Source organism: Psittacula echo, assembly GCF_963264785.1.
Source record: "Psittacula echo genome assembly, chromosome: 10".
NCBI classification, from domain to species: Eukaryota; Metazoa; Chordata; class Aves; order Psittaciformes; family Psittacidae; genus Psittacula; species Psittacula echo.
In genome coordinates this window covers 5,674,873-5,690,884 of record NC_137741.1, presented here as the reverse complement: position 1 = coordinate 5,690,884, position 16,012 = coordinate 5,674,873, and the positions used below count along the sequence as shown (strand labels likewise).

Sequence of the window (16,012 nt, the reverse complement as noted above, 5' to 3'; positions counted from 1 at the left end):
GCCTTGATGTCGTTATGTAATTCCCAGCAGTGCTTCTTAGCCTTTCACATCCTGACTTCTGTTTACTGATGCACTGCTTCCGTAAGTGTAGTAGCACATCAATTAATTATACAGTAGTATGCCTAAGCAGGTTTCCCTTGGGTTTTTACAGAAACCCTTTGTATTTCCTAATTATTCCATGAGATTGCAACTATTTTTATTACTGCAATAAAAGAAACAAGAGTCTGCTGGCAATACTGTCTCCATAAAGGGTGAAACTGGTATTAAAACCATTGAGCTAAGCACACTTGAACTTTGGAGAATTCAGATTTAGTCTGGATTAACATTTTTATATACCATGTAAGCTGTCAGAATGTACAGACAAAAAACATACAAATGAAGAAGAAAGACTGCAACTGAAGAACTGAGGTGACCTACTTTACATTTTATACTAAAGCAGATACATTCAGATCAATAGCAAAGTCTCCACTGCCTCCAACACAATGCTACCACCAGTTGGCCAACAGCAGCCCAACAACTTTGTGATCAATTTCTCATACCCAGCGTTGTTCTGAAAGAGGACACGTGCTCTAGATACCCAAGACCACCTCTCTTTAGTTCTAAGGCAGACATGCACAAACTCTCTCATTAATTTAAGGCAGAATTCAGGATTAAAAAGCCAACAAAAATAAACCAAGCAACCCACCCCTCCCTCCCAAGCTGGAATAAACTACTTAAAGTCTGAATCAGCAAAAATACACCCAGCTTCCACACTACGCTCAGGAAAAGCAGTAAAAAAAATCAGCTTGCTGTGCCAGAGCTGGTCAGATTTTTAACTCAATAGTGTCTTCTATTAGGAGCAGTCATGATTAAAAATACAAATAGCTGCTAAAAGTGTTATCCTGAGAGACTCATAGAAGAGTTGATGTTGGAAGGCACCTCTGGAAATTCCTTGGTGCAGCCCCTGCTCAAAGCAGGGTCAACTACAGCTCAGGGTTGCCTCTAGTTGAGGTTTGAGTATCTCCAAGACCTGAGACTCCTCAGCCTCTTTGGGCAACACAATACAGTGTTTGACCACAGGCATAATAACACCTGAAAAAAAAATGAAGCCCAAAGTAGACATTTAGCTCTCATTTATACATTTTATATATCTTTTGCCCATCCTCAGCAGTGTCACACACGAACTTCCTGTCACCCGTGCCTATACACTGGAGTCACAGTGCTCCCAGCAGAGCAGCACTGTGGACATCGCCTCAGCTCAGACGCTCTTACCCAATAACATTGGCAAGCCTGGATTTGGAGACACTGCTTTAAATCTTACTCTTACCTATTCCCCAAATCAGAAATGAAGATGTGCCAGAGATAATTTCCACGTTATGAAAGCAGCTCTCTCTAGCATTCCACAGGGACCTGTCTGCAAAGCTGAACTGTATCTCTATACAGTTCCTTTTGCCCTGTATTTGTTCTTTGATGTACAAATATGCTACAGACTAAGTGGTGATCTCTTTGATGTTGAACTTTTATACTTTATTGCAACTAGCACACTTACAAGAGGAGCTGCCAGTCATTTTCCCTTCTAAACATTCACATTTCATGAGGCACTTGCTTTATGAGTCAGATTTCTCAGTAACTTGTTTTCAGAATTTCCACAAGAATGGTGCTACTATTCTGGAATAACTTGATTAAAACCCAAGACCCAATCAGGTTTTTCAAGTATTACAAATTAATACCAGCATTAGCTAATATATCTGAATGCATTTAACACAGGATAATTACCTAGTCAAGTAGGCATTTCCTAAGTTTCTTCTAGACAATTCAGGCTGGTGCCTGGACTCTGGCAGTGACCAGGAGTAGTTGCACTGGAACAACGGAAAGCCAAGGCAAGCAGATGTTGGTACCTCTCTGGCTCCTGTGCCAGCCTCCAGCAGCTCACAGTTCAGGGGCTTCCAGAGCCAGAGGCAGCCTCTGCAGAACAGCTTTTCGTAATGCAGAGTGTATACATAACATTTTAGACTGACAATACCAAGGCAGATTAAATTACAAAGTTAGTTACTTTTGTGACAAAACACTAATCAATGTTGGCAGGAATAACGCTATAAAGTGCAAATTTACCACCAGGGCATGCTTGAGCTGCCAGTGTGAGACACACAAAGGAGTTTCCATTCTGAAGCACTCTTACAAGGGCTTTTAAATCAACCCTAACAGCAGAAATTCTTCAGAGTGAGATTTTGCCACTCAAAAGGTCTCTGCTTAGAGTGACCTTTATGTTTGGCTGGTTATCCCTTCTGTAAGTATAAACACAGGGGTTGAGAGGGAAAACATCAGAAGAAAATTAGAGTATTTTGGAACAGCGACAGGAAGGAGGGAATGTTTCCCCATACTGAGCTCTAGGTTTCCACAACACAATCAGCACTGCTACCGATGCCCCTCTCCAAGTCAGCTAACGTAAAGCTGCATCATCAGTGTAGCACTCAGAGAAACGCACTACTTTGAACATTTTAATGTTAAAGTTTAAGATTTTAAATTGAGGAAACCATATTATAGCTTGTTTGTAGCAAAAGCGAAAAAGAACCTAAAATGGAACAAATTTGTTACAGATACTGTTTCCTCTTTTTCAAAAATATCTAGCAGCTCAGTGACAAAAAGCATGTTAAGAGGCAGACGTCCTCAAAGGAGGGAGCACTCCAGGCATGCCGGGTGCTGCACCTCACCTTCCTGGCTGGGACCTGCGAAGTTATTCCCAGAGATACCAGTAGATTTAGAAGAGACTTAGTTAAATAAGAAGAAATCCTTCCCTATGAGGCCCTGGCACAGGTTGCCCAGAGAAGCTGTGGCTGCCCCATCCCTGGCAGTGCTCAAAGCCAGGCTGTACAGAGCCTTGGGTGACACGGTCTAGTGTGTGGTGTCCCTGCCTATGGCAGGGGGGTTGGAACTGGATGATCTTAAGGTCCTTTCCAATCCAAACCATTCTATGATTCTATGATTTGATGATAATCAGAGCCAGCGGTAGAAATACCATGGCCTTTTCAGACCCAGACAAAATTTAGTTCTCAGCACGCACCCAAATTCTGTCATGCAGTAAAACGACCGACCAAGAAAAAGGCAAGGGTGAAATATTGCTTGTGTGACTGACAGTTTTCACACAGAGTTTCCATCAAAGCATCCTGTACAGGAGGCAGGAGAGAGGATTTTGATCCTCCCTTGATCAGGAAAATCAATCCCTTTACTGCTCCAGCCCAGATCTTTTCCACGCTGCCGGCTGCCAGGGTGCTGCCAACCACTGCTGCTATTCCTGCTATCATCAGGGAGCATCTGAGGAGGGAGGAATGCTCATAGGCCATTTAGAAGGCGCCTATGTATATGAGGTTTCTCAAATGAAACATCTCTGGCTCTTTAATTAACCTGTCTGGTTTTCTTCATTATCTGTTGATACAAGAATCCATCCAGCAGTTATAAACATCTTTATGTACTCACATTTTAAGCAAATACTTCTTTTAATTCAACAACGCACCCACGGTACAAGAAAAACTCTACTCAAAGTTGCACACAATGCACCTCTGTCAATCTAACAATCGCAGGGAGCGTCCTTTTGAGGGAAAACAAAACTGAGCATAAGCTCGGCTACTCCAACAACCAACAACCTGCCCCTGTTTCGTGGTATGACCCTGCAGCAACAGGGACAAACACACTTCCAGCACCCAGAGTGCTCCAGCCTGCCAAACAGTAGCTTCACTCACATTTGTATTCACCAAAACTGGTTAGTAACTTGGCATCCAGCATGCAGACATCTCTACAGTGAACTGGAAGGAGCTAGTCCAAGGAGGGGACAAGCCAGTGGCAATCTACAAAAAGCAGTTCTCTGCAGTGCAAAAGATGTATTTATTAATTCCCACATTCAGCTTGAAGCAATCACTATAGGTTTACTAGAAAAATATGTATTTTCCCACAGCAACTACACTGCCAAATCGAACACAAAGATGAGCTAATTTAGCTGAATGGAAAAATGCACCATTATGAGTAACAGTACAGCTGATGCAGGAAGAGAGCAGCTACTGCTGTTCCTGTCAAGTAGTAGAACAATTTATACCATCCAACTCTAAGTCAGAACTGAAGCATGCAAATGTCTGTGTACAGAAAGGGAACTCCAAATGTTCTGATCACCAGGGATCACTTTTCACCAGCTTTCTACACTCTACCTAGACAAAGAGCTTCAGGCAAAGAGCACCTGGGGCTTAGAGAGAATTTAACCAACTTTTGGGGTGAGAAGATGACAATTCCAGTCATGTCCCATTACGCACGGGACCAGGCAGAGGAGGCTGTACAAGAGTCAAGTAAACAGGCTCACGTCAGCTTTAGGCATGCTCAATGCATGGCATGGGATCAACTCCCAAGACCCTTGGCAGTTTCACAAAAGGTGCCACATGCAATGAGAACTTGATTTCCTATTGGATCATGTAAACCGCACTACGTCTTACACAGCAAATGATACCTGAAGGGAGAAAATTGCCGAACCAATCCCAACTTCCCTGGGGTCTGGAGAAAGAGGTGGAAATTCAGTATCACGAATACATGCCCAAGCACAGCTGTGTCCCCTTTCAAACTGCGGTGGAGACTGAAAACCTGAGGCCCAGCACACAATCCTATCCCCACTGTTCCAATCCATCTATTCTGAAACCCTGGCAGGCAGGCACACGGCCCGTGGTACTGTCAGCCAGACAAAACTCCAGCTTGAGGTCCCTTAAGTTTTAAAGAACACTCTGACCAACCCTCTGTCACAGTGCATCTGTCTGTGTAAAGATTTAATGTGACTTTTCCACCTCCTCATTTGAGGATGATCAACTTCTTCTAAAGTGTATAAATAGAGAGTCATGCAGTCGGCTTTATGAAGCTCCTTGTCCCAGGTTTCAATGGCAATAAATAGCCCAGTATTTCAAAGAACACAAACATTACTCAATAATTACGTGGCTGATACCCTACAAGTATGCTGACTGTTCTATTTGCATTGTTCAGAAGTGAAGAGGTTAGACTTATTTACATCCAAGTAACTTTAATTAAGCTTTGAGATAAATGCTCTTAAAATGAAAGCTGGGATGATTATACCTCTCTCAACACTGATTTTAGCCTAGATGGCTACGTACCCGGCATGACAAAAGGCCCAAAGGCTGGAACCACACGAACACAGAAGAACCACAAGCTACGGGTCCTGCATCACTCCCAACCACACAAAAAAGAAAACAAAAATGCAATGAAATTGGGACCTTGCTGAAGCCAAATGCCTAAGTGTAGTGGAGCCAAGCTGCATGTACAGAGCAGCAGCAGTGTGGGCTCGCACTAAGGGGAACTGCACTCAGCCACATTCACTAACAGCAGTGAATCAGTGGGCTATGTTTGATGGTGAGGCACACCGCAACGGTGCCATGGAAGCCCCACACTTCTCTGGGGGGACTCTTGCACCTGTGAGAGTTTTAAATGCCAGACTGTATCTGAAGAATGCAAGGAGCAATAGCACCTCAGAGACTGTAACCGCATGGCTGGGAACAGCTCCAGCTTTGTGTTTCTGGGCTGTACACAGGCACGCAGCGAGAGGTAGGCAAGGTGCAAGACAGAAGCCCTAACAGTCACAGCACTGGGCTCAGGTTTTCATGGATACCCATTTGCTCCTGTCAGCATGAATGCTTCACCTGCCCCTGACATCAACGAGGAAAAGGGAAGCAATGCTAGTCGAGTTACATTCTCCCACAAGCACAGAAGTTGTGTGGACTCCAGTGGAGCCGGGGCATGGTGAGGGGCTCTTCCCAGCACACTGCCTTCTCCAACTCCATCAGCATGCTCCCCACTGCAGCCAGCCCCTGCACTGAACTGGGGAACAGCACAGTACCCGTGAGTCACTCCCTGCTCTTCTCAACATGAGGTGCGGGTACCCGGGAAGCAGCCTGTGTCTGCCCCCTGCTCGCAGCCTGGGTTCTGCAGCACTTCCGAGCGCCTCGAGCAAGAAAAGGGAGAAAAAACCCAACCACTAAAACTAAGCACAACCCCCTGTGTAAATTCAAGCCCTTGCTAACCATAGGCGCTGCTCCCTCCCAAACAGCATGAAACATAACAAGAAAGTCCATCTGCTAGGCCCCCTAACAAGGCTTTCTGCTTCAACTTTTTAGTCTGTGGGTGTTTGAGGTTCTTTTTTCATCCAGCACGCAGAGGTCTGCACTGTACAGTCACCTTTATCTCATAACATACCTATTCTGGGAGGACAGAACCCTCCCAACCCCCTGTTAATGCTTATTGCAAAAAAGAGAAAAGAATAATCTTCAAGAGGAAACAAGAAGCATAAGAGACATTCTGCCCCATTAATTGTTTGCATATCCTTTAGATATCAGTCCTCAAGGAAAAGACAGATCATACAAGGAAAGAACTACTGCTTGCTTGATCTCTGGAGTTATCAGCTCTAATTGCAAACTACAGCTTACAGACAAATACAAGAAAGATGCATATTCATTTTTTCCCTCTCACTGCAAATGAAACAAACCTGAAGAGAACATCATTCTACAAACCTAGAACACCTTACCTCATTGGAATGCAAATAAACCAAAAACCAACATGCAGCATCTCAACTTCCTCTAATGCTAGACAGAGAACTGCAAAGTCAGGCCAAGTTGCATGCATCGACTCAGGAGAGACACACAGACTTGCCAGTTTTGATTTAGTACATATAGTTTAGAAACAAATACAGCAATTTAGAATTGTGTAGTGCAGATGAAATACTAACAATGCTAGTAATTAGTACATGATAGTGATCGTTTCTATACTGCACTTTAGGCAGGAGAAGCAGGAAAGATGATTTAAAACCCCTTAAGGTTAAAATGAAGTGCTACATCATCCTAGGAAAAAAAAACCAACCCAACAACCAAACAGGCAAGGCTCTCTATAATAGGGAATGAGCAACGAAATCAGTCTTTTCTTTTACATGCAGGGGAATACTTGATATAAAGAGGACTCAGCTCTCGACAGAGGGCTCTAGACTCTACTCTCTAACACTAATCGATGCCAAAGCAAACATTCACCTCCCCACTGCAGAGCCAAGCTGCAAAGCTGCAGGCCATGACCCTGCATCACACTGAACCAGCTGCATCTCCTCCTGTCCCCTCATCAGCTCACTGAATAAAACCTGAAGACATTTCCTATTTCTGCAAAACCCTCACCCCAGACACCAATGAAGCTCAACTACCCTCCTCTACAACCTTATTCCTTCAGGGAGGTTTTATCTGTTAAGGGTACAGAAGTCCTCACATGGTGTTCACAGATCACTTCTACCAAAACCACCAGTTTTGCCCCAATTATTTAGAATTATCTTAGAAAAATTACTGTAATAAGTATATTGTAATAGTCACAATAATGTAAAAACACTGTAATAATAATGACTGTATTGCCAAGCCAGCTGGAACAGGCTCACCTTTTCAGCTAAGCAAGAGCTGCACCTAAATGTAAAGAGTTTGATCCAGTGAGATGTTCAGCACCCACAGTTTTCGCTGACTTAAAGAGGACATAACGATTCTCCATACTTGAAAGGAGTGTCCCCAACTGAGACTTGTACAGAGCATGCAACCGCCTTTGATTATCACTGGGTGACCCATAAAGACAGGTTTCCTCTTCTTTTACTTGCAAATCTTGAGAGTCTTTCAAAGGGCCTGAAAAGTGCGTTTCAGCACTAAATCTCAAACCAAACTTATCCTCTGAATGTGATGCAACATATGTCTTAGGTACAAGAAAGTCATTCAGATCAGTCGTATGAAATTAAAGTAGCAAGAAACCAGCCTCTCAGCTAGCAATTCCAAAGGCCAGATTCTGTTAATATTTAGTCAACACAAATTCTGTACCTGGATTTTTGCTAAATTGGATTTAGCTTTCAATAGTTGCAGTGAAGGCAAATTTAAACCCACTTCACTTTGTAAAGCAACTTCTTTTTAAACCTATGGCAAGGTATTTTTCCATAGCCAGTTGTTTACTGGTGAAAAACTCAGAGTAACTACCCAGGTGCTGGCAGGCTGGTGCCAAGCTGCATGACATAAACCGCGGCAAAAGGTCAGGCTTGATGGGCTCGGGGCAGCTTACCCGCAGGAAACAGCATTGCAGAAATCCCGGCCGGCTCTGCACAGATTGGGTCCAGCGAGCCAGAGCAGGGAGGTGGCTGCAAAGCAAGTGCTGCAGCCCACAGCAAGGGAAACCCTGCTCGGCTGCGGGATCTAACACTCAGGTGCACTAATAAGGAAACCAACAGAGTCCGTTCCCTTAAATAGGTACTTTTAAATGGTTGACTTTTCATTCAGAGACTGCATCAGTTGGAAAACAGGCTGTGCTTCCCACAATCTAAGCACAGAGCCTCAAAGTGAAACAACCTGCCTTACAAACAAGCAACAACTGATTCTACCTGTCTGGTCAACTCTCCAAAAAACAGCAGCATTGCTGATGTCCACACAGCAAAAGTCAGGATTGGCATCTTAAATTCTACTTTAAGAGTAAATACACCCACGTGGAAAAAGCCTAGAAAATTTACATCTACTTCCCCACCAATCTCTATCTAGAAATACCCATATGAAGGACAGTAAAACTATTGCTAGGTTGATTTTCATACTTTATAAACTCATCACTAGACTGACTGCTTCTGTCAAGGCCTTACGACAGTACAGAACAAGCACTGCAGCTCTTACCAACCCTGAGCTCACTCATCCCTGCCTCTCGTCAAAGTAGGTACCATAAAATGGTAAAATAACACATTTCTGAAGGTAGCTCCCTCCACCCTGGCCTCACCTCCAGTAATGCACTGGCATGACAACCAAATCCATGTTTCTACTCTGGCACAGAGTATTTGTTCACCAATTCAGAGCACTTAGTACTATTCTCCTTAAGGCAACCTTGAAGATTCTGCCAGTGGAGACTCTCACAGGAATAAGCTTTGTACAAGTGAATATGCTGACAAAATGATCCAATTTCTTTGCAAACTTTTACTGGTAAGGACGTAAAGTTGCACTCTGCCTTAAAATCTATCAGCTGGTTAACTAGCCTGCATGTATTATGAACTGAATCTTCTACAGACCCACAACAGTTAATAAATAAAGCTAAAGCACCCAAACAGTCATTATAACTTCGATGCTTCACCACTGCCTATTTTCTTCGAAATAGATATAACACCTCCCCTTCCTCTCCGCCCGAAACCAAAAAGCTGCATTTCTTCTCACGCAGCCTGTCTTAAGGCCATATCCAGCCTCTTCATTGAGCCAGTCTGCTTTCTAGCTCTAAGTACGCCAGTGCAGCTATCGGTGTGCTGACAGCTGGGCAACATTTTTACTCACTCAAGCCTCTTTATAGTCTGGAAGTCTAAGGACTTCCCAAAATGAAAGCAAGCCCCTTTGCCAGAACAGTATGGTGCATGGAAAAAAAAAACCCAAAAACCTTGCAAATTGATTTCACATTGTACCAATTTGGGCTCCCTGAACAGCAACAGAAAACAAACTAATACTCTTCTTTTTCATTTATAAAACCCCTTAAAATAATCCAATACAGAAATCTGTAACATCCCATGTTTTCCTGCAGAGCATAATTTTCTGCATTTTAACTTCAAAAGTGTAAAAGATCAGAAGAGCCAAAAGATGCCATCACAGCTCTGAGAATAAATAAAATATTCCATTCATCATTTTACGCTGCTCCTTTCTCCCTTTGAGCTTATAGAGAGCTGCATTCCCGATACTACTTGTCTGCTTCTCTCAAACTACAACCCTGGACTGTGGATCTATTATCTGATGGCAGGCAGAGGTCACTTTAAGACAAACAACACCACACTTCCTCCGGCTGAACCCTGTCCAGCAAATTAGAGAAAGGATAAGAGACCAAGAAAGTTGTTCAATGCACTAGAAAACTAAGTAGGATGAAACAGGAACACAACATACTGCACTTGTACTCGGTAAAACAGATGAACCCAAGCACTTTTATAACAGAGCCCTTAGGAATTAGACTTTAAAACCCAAAAGCTGGGCTCCCCCAAGATGTTACATCAGTGTGGAAATGGGTTTAAAAGTCCCAAAAGAGTAAAAAAAGAAAAGCAATATTCCCAGGTTGAACTGATGAAACTCGAAGTGCCCTGCCTGCTCTTTCACCTGAGCATTCAAGGCAGCCACCCCTCACCACAGTTTCAATTTGTAGACTTTCCTCCCTTTATTTGTTGTTTATTTGCTTTCATGGCTGTAACACGCCTATGAGCGATATCCTGAGAAATTCTTACCGGAACATGTGGAATCCTGACTGCTAAGCTATCCATGGCACTCGCATTTCAAAAACCGCATTTTCTTTTGTTACAGATGCAAGTGTCCGAATCAACCCGATTACATTTTCTTGCCACATACGTTCAGCATGGCTAATAATTAATGAACACAGCGCTTCACTTTTTGTCCACAGAGGCTTCTCTCCCAGAAAAGGAAGCCTCACCACTGAAAATTCCCATGGCTGCTACAGGGGCAGGTTACCTGCTGCTCCCGTGAAGTGGGGAGGGAGAAGGCAGCAGTCCCTGCCTGAGGCACAGATCCATCTTCTCTTTCCAAGTAATTTTTTTTCCTTTTTTTTTTCTTTTAATATAAGCTTTACCAATAAAACCCAAGAAAATATTTTAAAAGGTACGGATTTAGGATTTTCCTGGGGGCATTAAATCCAGGTGTCCACAGTAATACTCTTTAGATTACTATGAAAGATTGCTGTATTTAAATAAAATGGTTATTGCCTTTAGATCTTTTAACAGATCTGACTTTAAAACTACACAGTGCAAAGTTCTCACGTGGACCTGGTTTTACTGAACAGCCGGGCAGACGCAAAACACACCTCTCAACTTTGGATTTCTCACCTAAATCTTGGTTTGCCTCTCCCCGGTCTGACCCTGCCCTCGACAAGGGCTCGGCCAGCTGAGAAAACCCCAGGTTTAAAAAAAGAATCAAAATCTCTGAGTAGCTCCGATTCCTTCTTTTGCTCCAAAGTCTTCGCAAAACGAGCAGCTGTCTCTTAAGATGATATTTTAGCCCCATCGGTACCTACAGGATGCTGCACGTTCCTTTCCCCTTTACTGAAGACAGATTTCACAGCACGGATTTTTCTACACGGTGTGCGGAGGGCTCAGATAGCTCCTCTCCACGTTAATCATCACCTCTCCCTCCGAAGAGCCGCAGCTGCAGATAAGCTATCTCTTACTCTCCAACAGTGTAAAGTGCAGCGGCTCCGCGGGCTGGTTACCGCTCCTCTCCCCGCCGCCGCCCCAGGCGGGCGCTGCCCGCCGCTCACAGCAAGGACCGAGCCTCCCTATCACTCCGACAGCTCCTACAAACCTGCCCCCCGTTCCCGGGGCACCCGCACCGGCACCTCCAGGGCCAGCACGGCCTCCCGGCCCGCAGCTCCCGCAGGCCCCGGGGCCAAGCGGTGCCACCGGCGCACGGAGCGGGGAGGCCACGGAGCGCGGCAACTCCAGCCGGCCCCGCCGCTCCCGGGCCGGGCTGCACCCCCTGCCTTCCCCTCGGCTCGGCTCTCGCGGGCCGCTCTTACCTTTCATCGCGGCGAGCACAAAACACATCATTTGTCAGAGGCGAAGCGGCGGGGAGCAGAGCGGAGCGGAGCGCGGCGGGCAAGGAGGCGGGAGGGGAGGCGGGCCGGGCCCTCGCCGTGAAGCACCGCCACCGCCTCAGCAGCAGCAGCCGCCGCCGGCCGCCAGCGCAGAGCCGCTCCGCGCCGCCATCCCTCGGCCCATATGAGGCTCCATGTGACCCGCTGACATCAGGCCGGCCCCGGCCCCCCGCCTTGTTTACACCGCCCGCTCCCTCCCTCCGCTCCCGCCCCTGCCGGCGCCGGGGGGCGGGCGGGCGGTCACGGGGCGAGTCCGGCCCAGCCCAGCGCGGCAGCACCAGCACCGCCCCTGCCCCAGGCGCGGGGCCCTGCGCTCCGCCGCCGCTTACGGCTCGGCTCGGGGTCAGCCGGACCGGGCCGCTGCCGCCGGGGGCACCGAGCGCGGTGGCTGCGGCTCGGCCGAACGAAGTGAGGAGGAAAGGAAGGGGAAGGCTGGGCGGCGGGTCCGTAACCGCGCGTGAGAGACTGAGCATCGCTTCTGGAACAGCCGGCAGCACCAGGAGCGCCCGTCCCCTGCTGTCCCGTCCCCTCTGATGAAGTTCAGCCCTCTTTCCCCCAGGGATTTGTAAGTGTTGTTTTAAGTAAAAAATAACCGTGCTAAAGCTACCTCGTGGTATGACACGACTACACACTGGATAGATCGAGCAGAACGGCATTTACATTTTAAACGTGTCTGCTGCTGGCTTCATATTCTTTCAGGATTCACTTGGACCAAATGAAACATTATACCACGGCTGGAGATATTTTCATGTGCTCTATAGCATCAGCTGTGACCATACTGTCAGCTTGCTAGATGGAGTTTTGCATCCCTGAGACACACACGTCCACGCTACAGAGGAATAGTGCGAGACTGAGCACAGGAAAACAACCTATGGGAAAAAACCTAGACACTGGTGAAAGTTGCCTTAACAAACCGAAGATTTTTCCAATTCCTGCCTCAGCCACTGGAAGAGAGTGTCACAAAACGGAAAGCTGCAGAGACGCGTCAGTGCCTTCCAAGCTGTCTAGTAGGGGTCTGAATATAACATCATAATTTGATTAGATATATAAGCATCTAAAACAAAGAAGAGAAACAAACAGAAGCCAGAGGAAGCATCTTAGTGTTTGAAACAAAGCCCTGTATTCAGAAAAAGCCTTTATGAGACGAGAACACTGAAACAATCTGCTGTTAAATTGGCCCTTAATGGCTAACGAGTTCTTAATACAGTATGATATTATTTAAACATCCATGCTTCAAAGCTATCCAGGTGTGCTGACCATTTATCAGTCCAGTCATTAAAGTCCCATTAAAGCAAAATACTGTTTAAAATCTTACTTATTTCAAAAATTTCCCAGCCCTAGTCTGGTGCACTAGTGTAAATTTAGCAGGTACCTCTGACATGAAGTTTCTGACCTGGGGTTCTCATCCTTACCTACATGAAGCCATTCCTACCAGTAGCACTATATGTAGAGTGAGGTACTGCTCACAGTGGCAGCTCTTGTCTCAGAGGGGTTTGTGTTCACAGCGACTCATCCTCAGCACATGTTGTCAAGTTGCAACACGCTGAACAGAGATGTTATTGGACATCCTGGACTGAATCAGCCCCCACTGATAGCACTGTTCGGAGCTCTCAAAACCTGCAAAATGCTACTGTATACACATGGGCTGGCTGCCGCTTCTGCGGCTGTGGGCTTTGGATAGACACAAAACTTGTAGCACGCACAACAGAACAGAATGATGTCTTAATATACTGTAATGAGGAGTTAGATCGCTGTAAACATTTCACTCTGACACAGCAAGTACTGTCAGACCTATGGCTTGAAAACTGTCACAGGCCATTAGTGCTAGTTGTCTTGTCAGACATTTAACCTTAAGGTACACAACATTACATTATTACTGATCTGTATTTATTTCCAGCCCAAGTGAAATGCAACTGGTAATCTGGAATGACATCTGATGTGCTAAGCGGCTTCAATAATAAACAGGCAGCACAGATTTTGCATTCTAACAAATGCCTTACAACAGTTGCTTCATAAAATTATAGGTTGGTCATCAGACACTTTAAGTGAGAAGAGCATACTTAAAATAGTCTATTATTTGGTGTCAATCTAAAGCCATCTGCTGACTGACTTTTGGATGTATAAACACATCCATTCGCACTTCAGTTTTCTGTCATCATTTGACTTCATAATGAGAATTCAATTCAAAATCCATTTCCTCCTGATTTACCAAACTATTGCAACACCAAAAGTCTCACTCGAGTTCAGACACCACCATCTCAATGACAACACAAAGATCACGTACCATCCCAAGAACACTTAGCTCAGTGTTACAGTTCACTCAACATGCAATTGCTGTTGCTGGTTTGTACAACAGGGTTTCATTCGACTTGTATGAATGCTTCCCATTGCCAAAGCTTGTACTCTATTGGTTTTGTTCCTGAAGCATATGGTAAACACCTGCAAAATACTGCAAGATTGGGTATACTCTTCATAGGAGTGAGAAACTACACCTCAGTTACACATGGTTCCTTCTTAGATTTCTGCATCCAAACACCTCCTGAAGGTGTCAAATCTGTGTATTAATGGTTCAGACTAATTAGCTGCCTGGAAATTAGACCCTGACCACAGCATGTATTTGTCCTTCACGCCACCTTTGCTTCAGAAAAGGCAGTGGCTGGTCCCCAGGGATGGCCGGGCCTGATACTCCACATCCAAGTCAGCATTGCTCCCTTTGCCCAGTGTGCTGCTTACTGACAGAGCCAGTGCTCTGGCTGGGGCTTCTGCTCTCTCACACCAGGTAATACCCATTGAGGCAGCTGCACTGAGGCCTGAGGCCTGCCGCAACTGAGGAAAGCCATAAGCAGCAAGGGGCTGGTACAGCCTGAACTCAAATTCTAACCACAGTCAAACATCCAGGAGTGGTAAACATGAGATTGCTAGTTCAAAGATGCTAACATGGTGTGTAACCTTATCAGGTATCGCTCCGTGTTCTATCCTTGTAAAAGATGTTCAACTCATGAGCCTAGCCGCAAGCTTCCACTACAGTTGGGAGAATCAACTGTTTCTAGGAACTCATCAACATCTGCTAGGCAAAAAAAACCCAAACCAAACTGAAGAAAAGACAAAGTGTTAAGAGAACAGGAACACACCTATGTTAGCACTAGTAATCGGGGTACCAGTGAGTTCCCTAAGTACAGGACAGAAACTACCTTGGCCTCTTTTTAAACCTGCTGAGCAAAGGATTGAATTTAGCTTCCAAGATGAACCAACTCCTAACTACTTGCTCAAACACCTCCCCCAGCAGAAGCAGTTTGAATGCAACTAATTAAAGATGCTTATGCTGTCCTAACTTGGAACATGAGTGGAGAGCGTTACTGCAGACTGCTGGGTTATGCTTTGTATGCTTGCCTAAGCAAAGCTGCATTGTTAGGTTTAATTCAGGGAGAATTTTGAGGCCTCCTTATCACCAAAATTTAAGATTTGTATGATACATATAGGATGTATCCACCACCTTCCTTCCCTATATGGCATAGAGGAAAAAATGCTCATAAAAAAAGAAAATGTGTCCTGTAATAACCCCCTGTCTGAAGGAGGTATAACCACATTGGGTTGTTAGGAAGCTGAAGTTGTGGAACCACTACGAGGGACAGCATTTACCCAGCATTCTACCACTGTTACATACACAACACTGCATGCAAATGCTCTTGCAGGGCCATGACTGCATGTTGCATTCTCCCATGGAGAGGAAAACTGCTTACTAGAAAAGAAACATGATACAAAACATTCCAATGCCTCGTCCAGAGCCTCTGTGTTTTCAGCTTTAGCACAGACAGCTTCTTCAATTTGTTAAAATAACCTAGAGCTAAGTTTTCCACATATGTTTTTGCTTAAAAAGAAGGGGGAGGGCTCAGACTGCCAGTATAAATTTACATAATTATACATATTTTAATTGTTTTTATTTTTAATTTTCATATGCTTTTTATGAAACAAGTTCTTAAAAATGTTCAGGAAATCTTGTATTGATTGAAGGGGATAGGAGTAACATTTAGAAAGGTTCAAGCATTTTTCAGTATAGAAAATTCATTTCCTATCAACATTTAAATAGCTCCTCCTTGAAGTTAAAGGTGGCAGCAGCTATCTGGTAAAGGGGGAAAGCAGGCAGTAATGGAAGCGAAGCCCTTCTCCAATTGCAACCCAATCACATGTCCTGACATCAGGTGAAGTGCTCAGCTCTCAGCTCCTATTAAGGAGGCAGCTCTAGGTGTAGCAAGAGTTTAAAACACACAACAAGCTCCAAGTGTCTGAAAGCTGTGTTTTTGCCTTTTTGGCTTCTTACACAACAATGTGATCACACGTGAAACCATGCAGTCATTCACAACAGCCTTGTTTACCAAATGCATCC

At 45.0% G+C, this 16,012-nt stretch overlaps 1 protein-coding gene across 2 annotated transcripts in view; it reads right to left on the bottom strand.

Annotated features, from left to right (window-relative positions):
- The window catches only part of RORA (RAR related orphan receptor A), a gene marked incomplete at its 5' end in the record, with an annotated part of 347,719 nt that overhangs the window by 52,062 nt on the left and 279,645 nt on the right, over window positions 1–16,012 (bottom strand). The window contains one exon of one of the 2 annotated variants that reach the window (XM_080626592.1): window positions 11,551–11,581. The exons of the other annotated variant lie outside the window; for it this stretch is intronic. Coding sequence (XP_080482718.1) covers window positions 11,551–11,581 — 31 coding nt within the window. Of the gene's footprint in view, window positions 1–11,550; window positions 11,582–16,012 lie in introns of those variants that run through there. 2 annotated transcript variants of the gene reach the window in all.